We start from the raw sequence: 21707 nt of genomic DNA, 5'->3' as shown, positions 1-21707 counted from the left end.
TTTATTTTTTTAGCCATGGTCAGTAAAATATTTTTTTAATAATATTTTTATTATTAATAATATTTTTTTATTAAAATATTTTAATAAAAATATTTTTATTGAAAATCTTTTTATTTATTTATTTTATTTTTTTTGCCATGGCCCGGTCACCGGCAATGGCCGGTAAAATATTTTTTTCCTTTTTTTTTGCCGTGGCCTAGTTGCCGGTCATGGCCGGTAAAATATTTTTTTATTAATAATATTTTTTATTAAAATATTTTTTTCCTTTTTTTTGCCATGGCCGATAAAATATTTTTTTATTAATAATATTTTTTTTTCATGGCCTAGTTGCTGGCCATGGCTGGTAAAATAATTTTTTTTGTTCATTACTGGTAAAATATTTTAATCTTGCCAGATACGGCGAGGGTGGCCCTCGCGCCGGACATTAGAAGCTACATTAAAAACCAAGAAAAAGAAGAAAAAAAAAATTGATTCTCATTTTGTTCTTAGAATCGAAAACTACTTTTTTTTTATTCGATTCTCTTCAAAAGCGATTAAGGCACAAATTTGCAAGAATTTGTGCCCAGAATCAAAAAATTTAACAAACGGATTTCTGTTCCAAAACTGATTCTGGGAACAAAAGAACAGAAATTTTCGCTATTTGGCTAGTTGCCAAAGAGGCCCTAAATTAATTTCCCACTTAATTGATCAATTAATCAATTAAAATAAATAAATAAAAATAATAAAAAAAGAGAACCAGAACTATGAATTTGAAATCATGGGCTCGCCCCCTTGTCCTTCTCCCTCAACAGCCCCCAACCACCCCCCCGACGCTACCGCTACCGCCACCGCCGCCGCCGCCGTACCCACCGCCACCAGCGCCGCCGTCCGCGCAGGAATTCCGCCGCCAGCCGGCGCGATCGGACGCGGGTTCCTCTCCCCCCGCGGGGATTCTCGCTCTCTCGGGGCCCTCGCATTCGACCGAATCTGCGCCGCTTTTCCCGCAGTCGCCGGGGAATAATCCCGCATCCAGTTCTTGCCCTAGCCCCGCGCGCGCGCGCGCATCGAGCATCCGCCTCCCGCGACCTCGCTCGGCCGGCGTCGGGGGATCCGCCGTCAGCTCCTTGTTTCGGGATTGGGATTCGACAGCCGGCGGGGTCGCGATTCGCGGCGAGCGGTACGTGCCGGAACGTCCGGCTCCAATTCGAGGTACGGTCGAATGCTCGTTTGGGATCGAGGGAATAGGGTAGAGGATTCGGTTGGGTGGGATGGGTAGGGTTTTGGGAAGGCGACGGTAGATTTTTGATTAGTTACTTGATTTTGAGGATGGTGCGGCTTCTGGGACTCACGATCGGAGAAGCCGATGATTCGCCGCGGGAGATCTCCACCTCGCGGACTCTCCTGGCGAGCGACTCCGGGGAGACCGGGTGGCTCATCAGGTTCTTCAACTCCGCTTTCTTCTGCGAGTGGATCGCGGTTAGCTACCTGTACAAGCATGATCATGCGGGGGTCCGCGACTATTTATGCAATAGGATGTACACATTGCCTCTGTCGGGTATCGAGAGCTACCTGTTTCAGATATGTTACATGATGGTGCACAAGCCGAGCCCCAGTTTAGATAAGTTTGTGATTGATATTTGCACGCGGTCGTTGAAGATTGCTTTGAAAGTGCACTGGTTCTTGATGGCCGAGCTCGAGGATAATGATGATAACGAGGGCATCGGTCGGATTCAGGAGAAGTGTCAGACTGCAGCTACTCTGATGGGCGAGTGGCCCCCGCTTGTGCGGCCTCCAAATGCTACTGCCAGCCCCGGGAGCAGTAAGAATCAGGTCTTGAGCAGGATTTTGTCATCCAAACAGAGGCTGTTGTCGCTAACGTCTTCACCTGATGACAACAAGAGGAGGTCTTTATCATTCTCCCCTTCATCAGGGAACAATTCGCAAGAGGAGATTGGTCAGTCAACTCCTGAGGACAATAATCTTTTCAAGAAACTTATTCCCGGTCCGAAGGTTAGGGATGCATTATTGTTTAGGAAGTCAGTGGGGAAGGATGATGAGGACTCAGGAAAGGATGGGTTCTTTAAGAGATTTCTGCGCGACAGTAAAGGTGAAGACGAGGAGTTGACGAGTAGTTCAGAGGGATTTTTTAAGAGGGTCTTCAGGGACAGTAAAGGCAAGGATGAGGAACTGACATCTAGCTCAGATGGTTTCTTCAAGAAATTATTTCGCGATAGCAAGAGTGATTCTGAGGACAAATCAGTTTCAAAGTCATTGGAAGATTATGAGAAGGATGGGTTCTTTCGGAAGTTTTTTAAGGAAAAATCCGAGGATAAGAAGGATGGAAATGATGATGAAGATAAGGGGTCAATGGAAGAAAGATGTTCGAAATCAGCTGAAGATGATGAGAAAGAGGGGTTTTTCCGAAAATTTTTCAGGGAAAAGTTTGAGGATAAGAAAGAAGGGAATGACAAAGTTGATGACGGTAATGCCCACATGGATGAAGAGGAGCCTTCGGAGTTTTCATTGTTCCGAAAACTATTTAGAGTGCATCCTGAAGATTCCAAGAATATCATGCCAAGTGAAATTGGCCCTGGTGGCAATTCATTTGAAAGCAGTCCTGGGACAGAAAACTTTTTCCGCAAACTATTTAGAGATCGGGATCGCTCTGTGGAGGACTCTGAGCTTTTTGGCTCAAAGAAGCAAAATGAGGTTAGTGTTCAGTTAGTTATCGTATTGCGATTGGCTGTTATAGGGAAAGTACCTCATTGCATACCTTGTTTTTCCAGTAATAAAGCTTTGCTTATTTCAAATGATGTGTTACTTACCTATTCAAAAAAATGATGCGTTGCTTTCATGATTTGAGTTTCTTTCTTTTTCCCCCCTTCGGAGGTTATTAAAATGCTGGTTAGGAGTCAGGTATAGAGATCTTTCAAAGCTATATGTGGAGCAATTTACATTTGGAATGACCATATGGTCCCTACTCCCTAGTTTTTGACTTACTCATGATCTTTTAGATCACTTGAATTTCTTTGGTCAGTAAAAACGATATATCTTTGGCATTGGCAGCATGGAAGTGCCTTCCTATCGATAGGATACGAGTTGATTACTTCCCACCCAAGCAAGCATTAAGGATGCCATGCAAAGGCTAACGCATTAATGTCTTGGAACCACCTAGCGAAAAGCATTAAGGATGCAAACACTAATGCATCGATTGCAATACACTTGAGTTTTTGTAATGCACTAGCTCTTTTAGATGCTCGACAAATCTGAGAAATTGCTTGGAATCCCCTGACCACATCGCCGTTCATTGTTTGTTGTCCCACTATTAGCATAGCACCTAGCACTAGTTCCGACCCCCTTATGTGGAATTGTGGATGGTACACTTCCTGGCTCGTCCTACGAACTTCTTGCAAACTTTACTCTGGAAATGTTTTGCTATTATTTTAAAATCATGAGAATGATATTGTAATTTTAATCAAGTGAGTAATTTGGTGAATACATGGACTATTTGGCAGTGTAGAAGCCAAAAAATAAATTGAAAATTGGTGAAAGAAAAACAGAATTAGTGCCATTTGATTTGTCCTATATGTGCAAAACTAAATAGGGCCAGTATAGCCTTTTTACTTGGAGTAGAGCGTAAAACCCACAGAAATTCTGGTTTATTGACAAAAATGATGAAGAAATGCATGTTCATTCTACTCCACTCTATGACCAATGAATATATTGATGTTTATTTCTCTATCTTGATTGATATTTGAGAGAAGTTGTGACTGTAGAATAGTCTGTTCCTTTTTCTTCCTTTTGCTGTGAAGGAGTCTGAAAGAAGTTGTAAATTAATAGATTAACAAGAGAAATGGACATTGATATCTGCTGGAGGGGCAACGATGAAATAGGAATTTGGGATTGGTTTGTATGGTTCGAACGAACCAACACTGAATGGTCTCATTCGTTCCTGGGTGGAGCCATTTATCTAATTTTGATATAGTGTCTCTTCCCCGTCTGCTGGTTTGGGTTAATGCACTATGCAGTTACTTTTAATTTTTGTTGTACAGTTAAACATGGATCTCTAGACTTGGTTCTAGACATATACTCTTAATTGAAGCACATACTCAGAAGATCTGCTTTGGACCATGTATACTATAAGCGAGAGGCTCACCTCTAACTCTTTGAATGGATGTCCCTCCAATTGCTAATCATCTTAATTAATAGTCTTAACCAGTTACTTCATATTTGTAAATTTTTCCGAGGCAAACAATACTCTTTTTTTATATGAATGCCCAGGTGAACTATGATGTGCAAAGTATCTCAGTTCTTATTCGGTAATTTTTAGAAGAAATTCTAGTAACAAAGGTCACAACTCCTGCAACTTTGAAAAAGTTTTACATGTTGGGCATTTTTTAATTAGGTTTCTTAGGATGGCAGTTCCCTGAGTCTAATAGTTGGTTTGTACAATATGCAGATGTGGCATTTGGGAATAGGCATATGATTATCGTTCATTCCTTGTCGAGAATACACAAACTTTGTTTGGCATCTTGTTCTATGTTGCTTTTGGCAATAAATCTGTGGGACAGAGCTTTTTTCGGATCTGCATTACTGGCAGTTGTTTCTGTTGTTTTACATAACCGCGATTTTTGTTTAGACTAGGTGCGGCGTTTTTGTTAGACGAGGTATTGTGTACCATCCACTCGTAACTACCCTGCTAGTTTGCCATGGGTTTGCCTAAGAGCATCTACTCTGAGATAATTTTGAACATGAGAACCCAATCGACCTTTCTGGGCTTTTCCTCTTCCATTTTTTTTGGTGACTCGGGAGGACAGACATAAGACTGAGGAGCTTTAGAAGAGAAATAATTATGTAAGTGGCTGCAGAATAGTTATACCACTATGCTTGCTACTCATAAGGCAGTTTTTCCCCCTTTGGCGGCCTTTGAATTGATAGATCCTCCTTCTGAATGTTATTCACTTGTATGTGATACAGCGAGTTAGTTCCTCTTGGTGCATCTAGGTGAACTGTGTAGAAATCTCACAAGATCAAAGAAAAAGTCTATAATTCTGGTGATTCATTCACTATGCTTTGATTATCACAGAAGCGCCCTGGCTCACCTAAGGAGAGAGATGACAAGACCGATGCCAAGCCTCCTCTTCCAATTAAATCTGCTTCTCATTTCCGTAAAGGGACATATCATGAGTCACTAGACTTTGTGCACTCATTGTGCGAGACATCATACGGATTAGTGGATATATTTCCTGTGGAAGATCGTAAAACTGCACTACGGGAGGTTGTTCTTGTTTTTTCTCTCAAAATTTTTGAATGCCACGTCAGTCTTTCCATGTCACTTTTGCTAATATTTTATCACAACATAATTTTGTGGTCTTTCGCTTGTAGTCGCTTGCAGAGATCAACTTGCATATAGCTGAAGCGCAAGATAGTGGAGGTATATTTATTTCCTTTTGGTTTAATTAAGCATTTGGAAGATCATTCAGATTTAATACATTCAAATACTTGTTCTTTAGTTAATCATTCGTACATTTTGGGGTTCAAAAGTGGTCTAAGATTTTGTCAACATGCCATTAAGGAGGTTTCTCGTGAGTACTGTGACTACGTATCCATATTAGTATGATATGACAGGGCTGTGGGTACAGGAAACTTCATCCTTGTGTGATCATACTTGGTCGGACATTTAGTTTAAAAATTTATTTAAGAAAGCCTCTCATTATGTCAAAGTACAACTATTGAACTAGTAGTTTAATCGAAAAAGTGAGTTTGTAGAAAACCATCTACATCCATTTATACTTCATTTAATAGTGGACATAAATAGTGGACTTACTTTTCTATGCTTTGTATTTTTACACATCTCAAGATTTGCACCTTGTTGAGTTCACATGTCTCAACGCTAGATGAGCAGTTAAGTTGGTCATGAGTACATGTACTCTGTACCTGACGCATGCAACTGAGTCCTAGCAAGATACTTTCATCTTAGAGGCCTCTTGATTTTGTACTTAATGGTCATAATTTCCAGCACATTGGGAATTGCAGAAGCATTAGGTCCTCGAAAGGCTAAAATTTTGGAAAGTCAGGTTTTCTGTTGTTCTGTCCACCAGATGGAATTGATTTTGTGGACGTAATTATTTTCATTTGAAAGACATAATGTTTACGCACACAACTTTGTTATCCTTGTAGCATATCTTTCTTTTTTAGTACTTGCACTTGAAGATGCTTCCAACGCCTATTTTAGTACTTGCACTTTAAGATGCTTCCAACGCAAAATTTTGCAATGGTATTTAGGTTTTTGGCTTTTTTTTACTGAGGACTTTTTGGCCGGAAAAGAGGAATTTTAAGAGTAAAGTCGATGAGTGGAGAGAATGAAAGGGAAGGAAGTTCTTTTCCTCTGAATTTTAAAAAAAGTAAAAATGGGAGGAGACATTTAAGGAAGAAATAAGTGGCTTGGTCTCTACCATCCATTTGCTCCAAAAATGGAGAGGATGTATCAAAATGTGATTGTTTGGTAAAATTTTAAATTTCCATTTTTCATTTATTTTTAGTTGATGACATATATAATCTTGAATTCTCAGAAATATCCTGTGGACAGGTGGATTAACGTCTCTTACAACTGATACAGTCCTATGTTCTTGGACCAGAAGCAATTTGCTTAGCTTTGTAACCAAATTCCAATGAAATGAGATCTTTAGGGTAAATTAATGCAGATAAAGGAGGAATCAATGAAAGGACATCAATTGAAATGCCGGATCTATTTTCTTCCGTGGGAAGAAATGGTTCATTGAAATAATGAATCGCCATTAATATCGACTTTTATGAGATCTCCAACTCTCTCGCTTTTCCGTAAAGTTGCACGAATGCTCCTGTACTTTGAAAAACTACTCTTGACTATTATAATCTATTGGAATAACAAAATTCAGCACGTCAGCTTATTTGGATTGATAAAAAAAATGAACAATAAATTTACCTTATCACATGTTGTTTATTGGTAGATCAAATCTGTTCTGACAGTGTTTCAGACGAATTTTTCAGAACAGAGGGTTGTTCTTATAATTTTGAAAGACAAAAGGGGTATAAGAGTAATTTAACGTAAGTTAAATATTGCTATGAACTTTGTGATCCTTTTTAGTTTTGCCATTTCGACTTCCATTTGAACATGCTAAATAACAAAAAGAAAAGAGGAACAAATTTCTTTCCTAACCTTTCCATTTGTCCTATTTTTGTTGTATTATTTCTTGTCCTTGTTCTTTTGGTTTGCGAATTACTACTTTATGGAGTCAGAGGCTATGATGGTTTTCTTTCTTGCAAGTTGGAAGCTGGTGTACCAAAACATCTATAAATAGGTGTATATATGAGTTTTTGGTTCTTGTTAGAATATTTAAATAATAAACCACGTGTTTATCTAACAACCTAAGTTTTTAGAACAGATGGCTGTGGTCTCACAAAAAGTTGCATGGTATTTGAGCTAGAGGTCTTGAGTTCAAATCTTTTTAGGTACCATTTGTCTCCCCAATTAAATATGTCCATACTTAGTACTAGGCAAAAAAACCAAATTAAGTGTGAGGGGGAGTGTTAGAATACCTAAATAATAAACCACGCCTTCATCTAACATCTTAAGCTTTTACAATAGTTGGCTGTAGTCCCACAAAATCTTACGGTTCTTATTGGATGACAGTCTCTTTTGTCTGGAATTGATTTGCTCATGCTTCCCCAGACCAGCCATTAATTTTTTTTCTACTGTGCTTAACTTTTTTACTATCTACCGTTGTCTTAACTTTACAAAATAGGCTTTTATGTGGGGATGTTGCAATGTGCGCGAGAGGTTTTCTTTAAAAATCCTTTCTGATGGAAATGGAGTAAAGATACCATGATTGCCACAGTTGTCTAATGTCAGGAAGGTATCTTGGGTGTCAACTTTACAGAATACGTGCAACCCACCAGATGTGAAGTTGATGGGTTGGTCTCTCTTTTTGAATTTCGATATAACAGACTCAAAATCATTGGAAGGAGGCTGATGGAGCGTGGTTCAGACTGGAGAAAGGTGGCATGTTCTGAGTGTAGACTTTGCATAAGTATTCACTCTCATAGTTTGAGAATGTTTCTGGGGATGAAATAGTGGCAAATAAAATGGAGCCCCAACATTCTAGTAGAGTTCTTTTTTTTTTGTGGGATGCTTGCTTAAAAGATGCCCTTGTTGAGTGACAATTTGCGGAAGATTATTACTAATGCTGTGTGTACTATGAGAATTGGGAAATGGGAATCTTCTGCTGTGATTGGGTTCATCAATTATGTTTTTAGGCCTTAGCTGTAATGAACTTGAGTTGGGCCCCGGCATCTTTGAAAATATAGAGTTGTGACTTGAGATGAGTAGATGGCCTTCTGGAAGGCATATAATGAGCTTTTATTTATGGTCCTTTCAGGGTTTTTAATCATGCCATATGAGAGAAGTTGTGAAGCCAGGACCTCTGAAGGAGTTGAGCTATACAAAGGATAGAGTGTGTTATACTAAGATGTTTTTTTTTTCAAGAAGAACACCCTTTATTGATGTGTTAGGTTCCTCGTACATCGATGGACTTTGTTGGCGGTAGTGCTATTTTCGTTTTTTTTTAAACGACATTTATTCTGGGTTGGATGATTTAAGTTTATATGCTAGGAAACTTGTCGCTTAAGGTGATCATTTTTTAGAAAAATGCCTTAGTACATAAATTATTGCAATTTTATTGAGCAGTAGGTTCCTTTTTTTTGTGTCAGTTTCTGCAGAGACATCAAAGTTGCTGTCAGGTGGGACAATTTTTTAAGCAATATATCCTTGTTGATTTTGTTGTATCATTTATTTTAGGTGTTTGCTTTCCAATGGGGAAGGGGATGTATCGTGTAGTTCATATACCCGAAGATGAAGCTGTTCTGTTGAATTCCAGGGAAAAGGCACCTTATTTAATTTGTGTCGAAGTCTTGAAGAGTGAAATGCCCAGGTAATATACAGCGTTTAGTCATCTTAATCATTGTTTTATTAAATTTATTATTTTTTTTTTGTGATGAATATGAAATAAAAATTGAAAAAGAAAGAAAGATAAGAACCTATTTGTTTCTATTTTAAGCCTTCATATTTTTTCTTCTAACTAAGATAAACCTTTACAAGTGTCTATTTCTTTTGCTTTAATTGTCTTGTTTATGTCACTACTGGAAACCAATTTTAGTGATATTTTAATTTAATCTCCTTATCTCTCTTTTGATAATTTCCTCATTCTTTAGTTTTTTGCTTATTCATTTCTCTCTCTCTCCAAGCGAGATGACAGCTAACATTATGGTTTAACTAATACAGAAAAATGCATGCAAGTGGCTTGTTGAGTTACCATTTCCTCCAAGCGACAGCAGAAATAGATTGGGAAATAATATGCTTCATGATTGATGAAACATATGGTTGCTTATAGTAGAATTCTTGTGACCAGATGATTTAAAGTAGATACCTTTAACTTACTTGGTTTCTTTTTATTTATTCCCTTTGTCTTTACTACTTGTTACTTGTTAGCAATAGCAAGGACACATGTGGATCACAAAAGCTTTCAAAAGGAGGAATTCCACTAGCAAATGGAGATGCCCTACTGCCAAAGCCACCTCCTTGGGCTTGTCCGTTAAGGACTGCACAGGAGATATATCGCAATAGTGCTGATAGGATGTCCTCTTCTGCCGCTCAAGCAATCGACCAGGCAATGGGTCACAAGTCAGAGGCCAAAATGAAATTTGTTAATGTGGACCTTTCTGTAGAGAAGATGAAACATCAGGCAACTCGTCAGAAAAGTGGTAGCAGTCGACATACTGAAGGAGAACAAATAACAGATTTGGAATGGGTTAGAGTTGTTCTGACAGCAGATCCTGGAGTGAGGATGGAAGATATCCAGGATCAAGGACCATCACGTCGGAAGGAACACCGCCGAGTTCCTAGTACAGTTGCTATTGAGGAAGTAAAGGTAAAGCGATGACGTGTTTTCACCAAACAATCTCTCAATTCACAGTAGAGGCATAATTTCCAGCAATTTTACAAATATCAATGTTTTTATGGCGTCACAAGCTGTTCTTCATGCCTTCTGTATATTTTATATTTGTTCCTCTTACAGTAGTTAGCATCAGTTATTTTTTCCTGTGTGTTCCTTTGTCTGACGCCAGAAACTCTATATACTTACTGCTTCAGAATTTACACTGGTGGTCTAAGAACTATTAGGTCCCAAGGCGCTTTGTTCCTTTTTGTTGAGTAATCTTAATTCATTCTACAATGCATGTGAATTGTCCATCAATCAATAAGTGTGGTGGAGGAGTTTAGATATCACTCGGGAGGATGATGAGTGTTGAAGCTGCTGGTGTAGATGGTTTGCTGGTTGAGTTTCGGGTACAATGAAGAGATTCCTTCTTCGTGGTGGTTATAGAGGCCTTGCAATGTGGAAAACTTGTCTCTGGAGAGAACTGGGGAACATGGTAGTGTAATGTGTGTACACAACATGAATTCTGGCTTTCATATTCCAGGTCAGAAAAGGATGGTTGAATTTTATTCAGCTTGTAACTTTTGAAGCAGGTATGGTGATTGTTTCATTATGGCATGATAGGTAATAGGCATCTCATATGGTCAGTTTGATGATTCCTTCTTGCTGGCAAGATGTGCTGTGGTAACAGATGGGCTTGGAGGCTTACTCAAGAGGAGCATTAGGACTTGGAACCTCAGAAATTTCTTGACAATTGTTTTATTGGTCGCTGAGAATTTTACTGATATGAAGTTGGCTTTTGAAATGAATTCAGTGGTGTGGACACTGACTGGGGAAGAAATATTTACAGTAAGATAAAATCCTTCTGTTCTGTTTGAAGGATAAAAGCAATGTGGGGGAAACAATTACAGATTGGAAGGTAGTGTCTGTTTCTAGGGTTAAGAAGAAACAGGGAAAGGATATGAATTGGTGGCCTGTGAAGGAAGACGAAGCTATATTACTAGCTGCTTCTTTGTGGAAAGAAGTTAACCCTGATCAACTATTACTTGAAATGAGAAAGGATGATTATCACCGGTGCGACTTGCATAGAAATGGAATGAATAAGGGTTGGCTTCCCTGTTGGGCTATCCTTCCTGTTAGGTTTGAATTCAATTATCAGTAATCTCCTCCACCTTGAGCACCATAGTTGACTCTGTTTTTTCTCACGTTATGAATTTACATGGGTCCTTACCGCTTTCCGTCTTTTAATTATCCTTAATGTAATTGTAGTCTGGAGACCCTCCCAGCACTTGCACTGTAAAGCCCTGTCTCATTTTTCTCTCCGGAACATGGCTGGGGAGGTTGTTAGAAAGACACAAAATGAATTAGCTAGCCTCTGCTTACCCGGAAATTGTGAAGCCGAGACTCTCTCTCCCTATCTTCATGTGTATGCTTGTGTGTAATTAATGGAGATATGTTTGGTTGAAAATATATGCTGGGCTAAGTATCTAGATGATGTTTGCTTATTTCCGAGTTTTACTTAACACAGGCAGCTGCGGCGAAAGGGGAAGCACCTCCTGGTCTGCCTTTGAAAGGGGCTGGTCAAAATTCATCAGAAGCACAGCCGAGGGTGAGTTGACTGTGAATTTAGTTTATCTCTATTTTTTCTTCTAAATAATATATCTCACTTGAAAATTTGTACTTTCTGAAGGCTGGGGGTACTCTCAAGGCCGGAGATGCCTTGTCTGGTGAGCTCTGGGAGGTTAAGAGGGAGAGAATCCGAAAAGCTTCAGATTTTGGAAAGTTACCTGGTTGGGACCTGCGTTCTGTAAGTTCAACACCTGCACATTCCACCTTTCCCTGACCACCAAAACCGCTTTGTAATACTTGTTTGATCTTTACCTGGCTGTAATCGTGTAAGAATGATGTCATTGGTGAGTCAGGGTAGAGTTCCTAAGTTATGGTAACTCAAGGAAAAAATTTGCAAACTGAAAGCGCGATTGCTAATTGAAAAGAAAACTCAAGCCAAAAGAATAAATAGACACCACTCAAAATGTATAAACTATTAAGCCAAATAGGATCAGCTTAAGCACCATTTGGGCCTTTTGTTTCAGTTCTCTTGATGCTTTGATACCATGCCGATTTCTATTCTGAGATGGCTTTTCATATTCCAAACTTAGCTGTTTGTGACGATTCCCTCCCATGGCTGTACACCCTCTGTTCACAATTTCATGTCTCTCCCTCTCCCTCTCCCTCTCTCTCTCTCTCTCTCTCTCTCTCTCTCTCTCTCTCTCTCTCACCCCAACACACAAGCACGTGTGAGTGCACAGATGTGTGTTGATTTAATCTTTCTATTATATGTGTGCATTTATGCGCACGTTTGTTGTGAGGCATTCAGTTTCTCTTCTAGACTATATTCCAGTTGCAAATTCATCAAGAAGTTATTTTTGGATGAAAAACCTATATGTAAATACTTGTTTGTCTATCCCTTTTTCAAAGTTATTCTATCCTTCGATTCTCTTAAAACGATAAGTCACCTCTTCTTATTCTTTTGCCATTCTTTTAGTTTTTTCTTAAATAGACTAAGATATTTGGTTGTGCTTTATGGTGCAAAAAGTTGGTACCTGTTGGGCCAAGTTAGATAGAGGCAACTCTACAAAAATTAGGTGATTGTTACTGGAGAAATGCAAGCTTGATATGACATGGTCTTGCGTTTAAGAGTGACTCTTCAATGGTGTTTCTATTTGAGATATTAGGAAAATGCATTGAATTGCAAAAATGTGATGACATCAATGGCCACCCTTAGGTGCATTTCAGTGGTGGGAGACAGTTGGAGGAGTTGTTTCGTGGCCTTGTTTAAGAGATGTGCCTATTGGTGGCCAAATTTACTTATTAAGTGATTCTGGGCCATGATGCTTAAATTTTTTATGGTTTGAGGTGGTAGATGTTGCTTAAAATGTTCTTATTTCCACAGGCAGTAGTATGTACTGTTACGTAGCTTCACAAGTTAGTTTGCCTTGTAGACAACCAAACGGTTTTACTTTCTTTCTTCTCTTAGATTATTGTAAAGAGCGGTGATGATTGTCGACAGGAGCATCTAGCTGTGCAACTCATCTCCCACTTTTATGGTTAGTACCTGTGCTATTATCTCCATGACTTAACTTCTGGTCATAGCAGCTTTTGGTTCTTGTTTCTCATTTCATTTTTTTTATCTCTGATCTTGTTTTATCATAATACAGTATTGGGTATAAATCATAATGCAGACAATTTCGGCTGTCTATGTTTGTTGCCTTTGAATTGAAAATTATCTTGTTGGTTTTTTGTTCATAAGAAAACCATATTATGTTTTGACGCTAGATATCTTCCAAGAGGCTGGGCTCCCTCTCTGGTTACGCCCTTATGAAGTTCTTGTTACTTCTTCTTACACAGCTCTTATTGAAACCATTCCAGATACGGTATGTTTGTGCTATCATGCTAGTGTTTCTTATATTGAAAAAAAGTGTTAATCTCCAAGCTAAGTCTGCGGTGTCTTACAGGCTTCGCTTCATTCAATCAAGAGTAGATATCCCAATATAGCTAGTTTGCGTGATTTCTTTGTTGCAAAGTATCAAGAGAATTCTCCAAGTTTCAAGCTCGCCCAGGTAATTAAATAGTTCAGAAAAGTAAATGTCGGGCTCCAACTGATTTCTTGCTTTCCCAAGATTGTGAGGTTCTTATAAGGCAATTTTACTGGCAGAGTTGTCTTTTTTGTTATGACCACTTTCTTTTTTTTTTTTTGGTGAGGTTCTTATAAGGAGATTTCACCGGCAGAGCTGTTTTTTTTTTTTTTTTTGTGACCACTTTCTTTTTTGTTATTATAAAAAAAAAAAATACTCTGACGATTTTGTAATGGGAGTTTGGAATCATTTTGGCTTCTATTTGGAATTACTGCCATTCAAATCTCGTCGAGGGACTTTTCCATGCATGATAATTAAAGTATCATAATGAAAGAGATGCAAAAGATTAATTGGAAGGGTCTAGGCTGGTGTAAATTGGAGGACTTGTTAAATTTAACCTCTTGAGAGGAACCGGCTGCTTTTATATTGTGAGTGAGCAATAAACGTCTAGTCAATTAGTTTTGTATTTAGCAAGTGCTTTGATCCTCTAGATCTGCCTTATAGAATTACTGTTTGCATAGATAATGAACCTCTTGTAAATCTTTGATAATTCCTTATGGCTTTTTATATGATAGTTGTTATGTTCACTATGAACCCCTAGTATGCTGTATTGCACACGCTCTTCTTCTATTTGATGTACATTAAATATGGCCACTTCACTGTTCCGGTGAAATATAACATTTTGTTTCCTAAATGATGTCCTTTGACTATATGAGGGCAAGGAGGTTGTCACTTTTGGATGGAATATGGTGACATAAGTGATCGGTTTGAGCATGGAAATTAGCCATTGAATTTACAAGTGATGTCAGACTTTTTTTTAGGCAAATGTTGCAGATAAATTGCTGACTGGATGGAGAATGCATAATTATTTCCCCAACTATTCATGGGCTGGTTGGATTAGAATATCGACGGAATCTTGTCAATAATGTTAAGATTGGATTTCAAATGCCAAATAAACCACCCTGCTCTATTCAATCAAATAATTACACCCCCAGGCTTTCAGCTTCCCAATTGAATCTCCCTTTCGAGCTTCACTATCTGCCATCACGGCCTATTCGTCTTTGACGGGCCCTTTCTATAAAAAATCATTTACCTTCTGCTGCCGTTTAGATGATTGGATGGTTTGCTTGTTTTAGCTTATGCAGACTTACTGAAGCCGGGCAACATTGTGAGCAGAAACTGAAGTCTTACTCTAATTTTGAATGAGGAGACACTTTAGTAGCATAAAAAGAATGGAATGTGAATCAAACAGAGTTCTTACTAAGATACTGAGTATGGTTTTCTAAACTTTTAGCAGAATAGTGTCCATCCTGTCAAAAACTAGAGAAACTGAGTATGGTTTTCTAAACTTTTAGCAGAATAGTGTCCATCCTGTCAAAAACTAGAGAAAGAAAACTGACCGAGCCTCTTTCAATAAGGAATGTGTCACAAGCCAAAAAGATAACTAATTGTTGACTCCTTGGGACGAGAACTGGGTTTTAATTTGATAATCTCACTAATGATTATCAACAACAAGAGGATGCTGTTTTTAGAAGCGATTCTTGTTGTTTTATATGAATCATAGGATCCTTTTGATCCTACTATTTTGGTCTTCTTGTTCTTCAGTTTCCTTCTCCTCCTATTCAAGTAGATGACCTTTCTTCTAGCCGGTCATGTGGACTTCACTGTGATGGGTGGAGGTGGATGAGGTGATTTAAACATTGCCATGCCCTTTCTTTAATTGTTTTTGCTGTTAAAGGGGGGTCATTTCAGGCACTGTATGTTGTTGATAGGTGGCTTATTTTGCCTTTTCACTAGTCAGATTCAGTTAACTAGTTGACAGAGGACAGAGTCAAGATTTTGGAAATGATAAGTCCATTCAACCACTTTCGTGTCCTGACAGTGTTGTCACTTCATTCTTGGGTATATCCTTGAGTGTATTCTATCATCAATTGTTTGGTGATGTCAATGCTGGTATGCTCAAGTGAGTGTACACATGAGCTTGTGTTATTGCTTGGTTGTGTGTCTTTGTACGTGCTTGGTTTCGTCTCTGTACATGCTTGCTCGGGGGTGCAGTGTGGGCCTGCGCCTTTGTGTTTGCTCGCAAATATGTTGGTATTTGCTTCATGGCAATGGGTATGTCTGATACGTGCACAAAGATGTGAGAATGCTCTCTCATCCATGCACATATCTAGTGATTGTGAGATCAAAGGAACAACTCCCTCTCTGTGCATTGTTTTCTTTTGTCATTGTGTATTAGTTCAGGTCACTCAAGCCAGAAAAGAAAAATCAGATCAGTTCAGTCATCGCTCTCTTTCATGTGTTAAGTGAAAAATTCAATGTGGCGAACTTTTGAACCTTTACAAAATGATTATTATGTTCTTCTATTTATTCTGATCTTGCTGTCTTGCTTGCATAATGCCCTTTGAGACAATTAATTCCTCTGCCCTGTGAATTTTGAGATAGATAATGAAAATAAAATTCAGGCATTTAAAAGGCTGATCAGATGCGAACTTTTTCCTTACTGCAGAGAAATTTTGTCGAAAGCATGGCTGGTTACTCGCTAGTTTGCTACCTTCTTCAGGTAAGAGAGCCTCCTTTCTCAGCATCTGTCCTCAGAGATAGAAAATGCACATGATCAATACGATATGTACTCAATGTATAATCCATTGTATCTAAAATTGCAACCTGAATTATAAAATCAAAAGATTTTACGAGCCAGATCATGTGAATCAGATAACTCTATTGAAAATCGTTTGTAGGGGTAAAATCGGTGAAATCGTGATTTAAATTGGTGGAACAGTTAAGATCGCTAGTTGCCTCACATAGAATCAGTATCGGCTGTGTTTTTTTGTCCAGGTGTACTTTGTTGGGGTTTTGGGTTTCAAGAGCCCAAAACCAACTAAAATAAGCCCATTATGCATTATTGAAATGTCGTGTTTCACTGCTGCCTAATTGAATAACTAAATTCGAAAATAAAAAGGCTAAGTATAGGGCCTCCTCTTCTCATATTGCTACGAACAGATAGAGCTAAACTGTTTTTACGGCAGATAAATTATTCCAGAAAAGCTAATCCAAGTCTTTCTTTTTCCAAATGAATTTTGTCTGGTAGAGTGTTGCTATTGGTATATTATTTTTTCTGAGTTTTCATGAACATATGATCTGGTTAATTTTTACCGGTACTGTTAATTAGAGAGTACACTTTAGATTTATCTGTGAATACATTTAAATTTTTGAGGTACAATAACATCATTGGTTCTAGCTACTTCCAAAAAAACCATTTTCATTTACTATTAAGTAGATTTACTTGCATGGCGTGAGACCTAGATAATTGATGTCTACATAATTCATATGCTGTCAATTGTGGTGTTAATGTTACTAGACGGACCATTTACTTGGTTTTTGTTGAGTCTTATAATATAAACTTTCATGATCAATTTGACTGGGTCTCAGAATTTTTTTTGAAGTTCTTCTATAAAGTTAGTAAAATTTTACGATTCGATCTTAGGATTCAATGTTAGGGGAACCTCACTGATCTTAGGTGAAAAAGCGAGTTTGACTACCTTGGTATAACCTGAGCACTTTGTTGAATAGTGTGGCATTGAGGTGGATTGTTGATTGAAGTACTACAGATGTGATCCATAAGCCAGTGGTTCTTTCTTCTTGTAATGAATTAGAACTGGCCAAAACACATGAACAATAGAATCTTAGTAAAGTTTCTAAGCAATTGTAGCATTATTTATATGCAGTAGGCTACTAATAAACTTTTACGGGTAGGATAAATTGCATCAATGCCTTAAAGTCTCAACATGCACATATCCAATAATGAGAGTTCATGTTTTTCACATATATTTCTGATGGCCCACTTTTCCTAACCTGTGAGCACTTTCAGTTTCTGAAATGAATTTGTTTGGAGCATATGGAAGAAGAGGTCAAAGTAGATGTTTGTACAAGGACATGACCTGAATAGTTTTTCGAAGATCTTCTTGTGTGATGCTTTCGTTGGTTCTCTTCTCACATGCTGTGAGATTCTTTTCCATTCCCTTTGGGTGTTGGAGATAGGGTAGTGAGTTTGAAGACTCCACCTTTTGTTGTTTCGAGCATCTTAGAGCACATGAGGATGTTATGCTCCAGAAAACATCATTCTCATTGTAATGTTATCATTTTTATCTCACTTCTCGTTTGTTAAAGTAAACTCTTTCGGCGATTGATGGAACCTTTTTTTTAAGTTTTCTTTTTTGGTCGAAACCTTTTTTCTTTTAAGTTGATCGGTCAGTTTTTACTAGATTCTTCCAGCTCCGGTCCGTTGCTGATCTCAGCATCTTATAGCACACATGACCTAGGAAGTTATTTTCCAGGAAACATCATTTTATTTTGAATTTACCATTTTTATCTAAATTCTCACTTCTTAAAGTAAACTCTTTTAGCGATTATGGGTTTTTTTTTTTCCTAAGTTGATTGGTCAATTTCTACTATTGTTAGTTTTTCAATGATTGAAGGTTATCTTTGTAGATGTTTTTTTTTCTTGAAGTTTCTCATATCTCAATTGTTTAGGAGAATTCTGTTTATGTGCCGGATGAGCAATAATGTTTCTGCTAAATCAATGTGGATCTTGCTTATAGATTGCATTTTTGGAATAAGCTATTTCCCTTGTGCATGTGCTTCATTTAAGTGGTCACATCATTTGTCTTTGTTTTTTTATCATACATTACGCCTTTAATTTTTGGTTCTGAGGCCACTGTAAATTTACTGTCATGTTTTTTCAACCTTCTGTCAGGTGAAGGATCGTCATAATGGGAATCTCTTATTGGATGAAGAAGGGCATATTATTCATATTGATTTTGGCTTCATGCTATCAAACTCACCTGGTGGGGTGAATTTTGAAAGTGCACCTTTCAAACTAACACGTGAACTTCTTGAGGTAATACAAGTTTTCATTTGAGTCACATTTCAGTTTTTCTGTTACTTTTTATTCACATGGAAGTTTTGCCTTCTATTTGGATGAGGTTTTGAATTGTAAACTGCGGCAGGTCATGGATTCTGATGCTGAGGGAATACCAAGTGAATTTTTTGACTACTTTAAGGTACGGGAACAACTTTTCAGTAATAAATGATTTTGGCTTCTTCCCTTTACATGTGTTCATGATTTTCTCTTCCAGGTTTTGTGTATCCAAGGTTTCCTTACATGCCGCAAACATGCAGAGCGTATCATTTTGCTTGTGGAGATGTTGCAGGTAAGTGGAGTGCTATTTATTGCCCACCAAGAGCTCATCAATTGACTTGAAAAGATTTAGCCATGATGACCTGAATTCTCAAGATTAACATTTTACAGATACGATGGGTGGCCTAATGGGAACTATTGATTTTGTGACTGGCCACAGCATTTTACATTCAATTCCTTGTGATTTTTATATTGCTTTTCAGCGCATGCTTGTATTCTTAGATTTATGAAGAATCAGGATAACATCTTGTAAATTTTATTTGAGCATGGGACTGTGAAGTGTGAAGTAAGCCTGATTTTGAAAGATGTCTAGTAATAGATTTATTTCTTTCCCACTTTAAAATCAGTTAATTCCAAAATGATTTTTGCTCCTCAGAAAGAAAACTAGTGTTATTACCGAACTAAAAATGCTCATTTTGTGAGTGCGAAGTTTTAGTGGCTTGAGGAGCTGCAACTGTGGAAGTATTGTAATTGTTTTACCATTGCTGGCCTCTCATCCAACTTGTGGGGTAATTGGGTGGACATGTAAGGTTGTTTACCTGAGTTCCTTGAGACCAATAATCAATCAGCCATACGTGCGTGCACCAGACCTTAATCTGAAATAGAATTATTTGTCTTGATTACTTCGATGACATATAACTTACCTCTTTGCATTGATTGGGTCAGGACTCTGGGTTCCCTTGCTTTAAAGGTGGTCCACGGACCATTCAGAATTTGAGGAAGAGATTTCACCTAAGTTTAACGGAAGAGGTTAGTTCTGAGTTGATACTTATGATTGCGATGCACCTTCTTCGTTTGCTACGGTTGTTACAGCGGTGTGTCTTGGTTCTGGCAGCAATGTGTATCCTTGGTGCTTTCCCTAATTAGCAGCAGCTTGGATGCATGGCGGACGCGCCAGTATGATTACTACCAGAGGGTTTTGAATGGGATACTATGAGCAGTGATTAAGTTTGTGATTACTGGGTCATTTTATTTGGTGTGGCTGCCGGGTATGAAAGTTTCCCGTCACACTTGACTGGCCCGGTTCGTGTGCACTTGGAGGGCTGCTTATTCACTGTTGGATGCCCTTCATATGTCTTCACGGTTGCAAAGATTTGTGATTCTTCTGGGTTTCTGGCTGGCCTACTTGTATGTGGATGAGCATGATGCGACTTTGCCGGCGAAGATTCGTCATGAAAGTCATAGGCAGCTTATAACTGTTACTCTGGAGCTTCTGTCCAAAGAAGATACCCTTTCTTCCATGTACTTTGGAATCCATTTATTGCAAGCATTGGTACTACAACATGACATCCATAGTCAAACGAGCATACTGTACAGAGAGGTTTTATTGGGGGAAGATACAAAGGACTCGTCGGTGGCCAATGAAGTTCGAGAGTCTCCGATTTCTGTAAATCAGTCCCGGCATTCAGAAGATGCGCGATTCTCCCCTTTTCCACATTGGTCATCCAGTGAGATCTAATCTTCCCCGCATAATATTTTTCCATGAAACGAACACACACATGTAGAATCGTTGGGAAAAAGGGCATGTGGTTTCCTTTGTTCCCTCTCTTTTTCCTTTTCTGCCTTTGCTATAGGCATGTGATCATTTGTAAGGATGTGTAAAATTTTTTGGGGTTTTGATTTCTATGATGAAGGTCGCCGCCTTCTCGACCACGATACTGTCGGAACAATGTTCAAACTGTCTTGCCACGGTCAATATCGAAGCTTTTAGTCTGAGCAATCTCAAAGAGGACACTGGTCCATGCTAATACACATTGTCGATGAATGTTTCATACTTGGAGAAGATGGCATACCGCCATTTCATGTGCTGTGCATCTATGTTTCAAGTACCACCCGTTTGACGTCGGGTCGATCGGGCCAATCATTACTGACGAAAATCACACGATCGATCTGGTCACGCTTGATGCAGGTGCATCATTTGCACGATCTGTTGCAGTCTTTGGTTGACTTTGGCAGCCGATGGGATTTAAACATCAAATTCTAGGTGACATGCAAGTCCAACTCATATGACCCCATCTATAGGAGAAATCATTAGCCCGATGGTGGGATAGGTACAGTATAAGTGCTATAATTTTCGTACAACGCTTATATGAATGTCATAATTTTTTTCGCTCACTTAAGTATCATATCGGATTAAAATTGATCATTTGAGTGTCGCTTCTAGCAAATCGTGCTACGCGGATTTTTTGTATTTTTTTAAATTGATTATTTTTGTTAGTTTATATTTTTGATTTTCCCTTTTTTTTTTTTTTTTGCTCTGGTCGCAAAGGCCTCACCCTCGACTAGCAGGGCCTTTGCAGCCTCGCCCGGGGCCTTTGCAGCCTCGCCAGCTGTGGGTGAGGGCCTTTGCGCCGATCGTGGCCGAGGGAGCGAAGGCTCTCGCCCAGATTTGGCGAGGTCGGCAGCGGATTTTCCGGCGAATCAAATTGTCGATGGCACTTAAATGATCGATTTTTTTTTTTTAAATTCGTGGCACTTGAGGGATCGATTTTCCAAATCTGTAGCGCTTAAGCAAGCGAAATAAATTACAAAAAAATTATTCACGTCGGCGTCGGCGGTGCCACATAAGACAATCGGGGTCTACGTCGGATTTTTCAAATTTGTGGCATTCAAATAAGCGAAAAAAAAATTATGAACCAACTGTCGGGACACTCCAAACTCCTCCTGTTCTTATCCCTAATTGTCATGGACTTCTCCGTTTTTTTTTTTGACTTCAAAAAGTAAGTGGGGAGCTTGGGAATACTCTCGGTCGTACGTTGCGTGAGGATCTATCTTTTCAGCGACGGGGTGACGAAGATTCTGTGTTAAGCCTCGTGCCGAAACGAGTTGTCGTTTCGCACTTTCTCTCAAGGCAAAAGAGCCGCTCCCCCTCCCGAAGACGAGGCGCGTGCGCGAGGTTTTGGTAGCTATCAAGGCGGAAGC

General features: G+C 38.8%; 1 protein-coding gene across 4 annotated transcripts; it reads left to right on the top strand.

Annotated features, from left to right (window-relative positions):
* Window positions 1–793: 793 nt before the first annotated feature.
* LOC115682003 (phosphatidylinositol 4-kinase beta 1-like) lies at window positions 794–20505 on the top strand. Of its 4 annotated transcripts, none has more exons than XM_056303151.1 (16): window positions 795–2688; window positions 5066–5257; window positions 5365–5413; window positions 8816–8948; window positions 9512–9944; window positions 11479–11559; window positions 11641–11757; window positions 12988–13057; window positions 13287–13384; window positions 13466–13570; window positions 16095–16148; window positions 18342–18485; window positions 18595–18648; window positions 18724–18798; window positions 19452–19535; window positions 19621–20505. In XM_056303151.1, the coding sequence occupies exons 1-16, from the start codon at window positions 1306–1308 to the stop codon at window positions 19720–19722; spliced, it is 3174 nt and encodes a 1057-aa protein (XP_056159126.1). In that variant the 5' UTR covers window positions 795–1305; the 3' UTR covers window positions 19723–20505. The 4 variants fall into 4 exon arrangements, 3 of the variants coding, with proteins under 3 accessions (XP_056159127.1, XP_056159126.1, XP_030461987.1); XM_030606127.2 differs by having other exon boundaries at window positions 9506–9944; XM_056303152.1 differs by lacking the exon at window positions 5066–5257 and having other exon boundaries at window positions 794–2688; window positions 9506–9944.
* Window positions 20506–21707: the final 1202 nt, after the last annotated feature.

Source organism: Syzygium oleosum, unplaced genomic scaffold, assembly GCF_021117445.2.
Source record: "Syzygium oleosum isolate NSW1041296 unplaced genomic scaffold, Sole_v2.1 Sole_v2.26, whole genome shotgun sequence".
Classification (NCBI taxonomy): domain Eukaryota; kingdom Viridiplantae; phylum Streptophyta; class Magnoliopsida; order Myrtales; family Myrtaceae; genus Syzygium; species Syzygium oleosum.
This window is presented reverse-complemented; position numbering and strand designations above follow the sequence as displayed.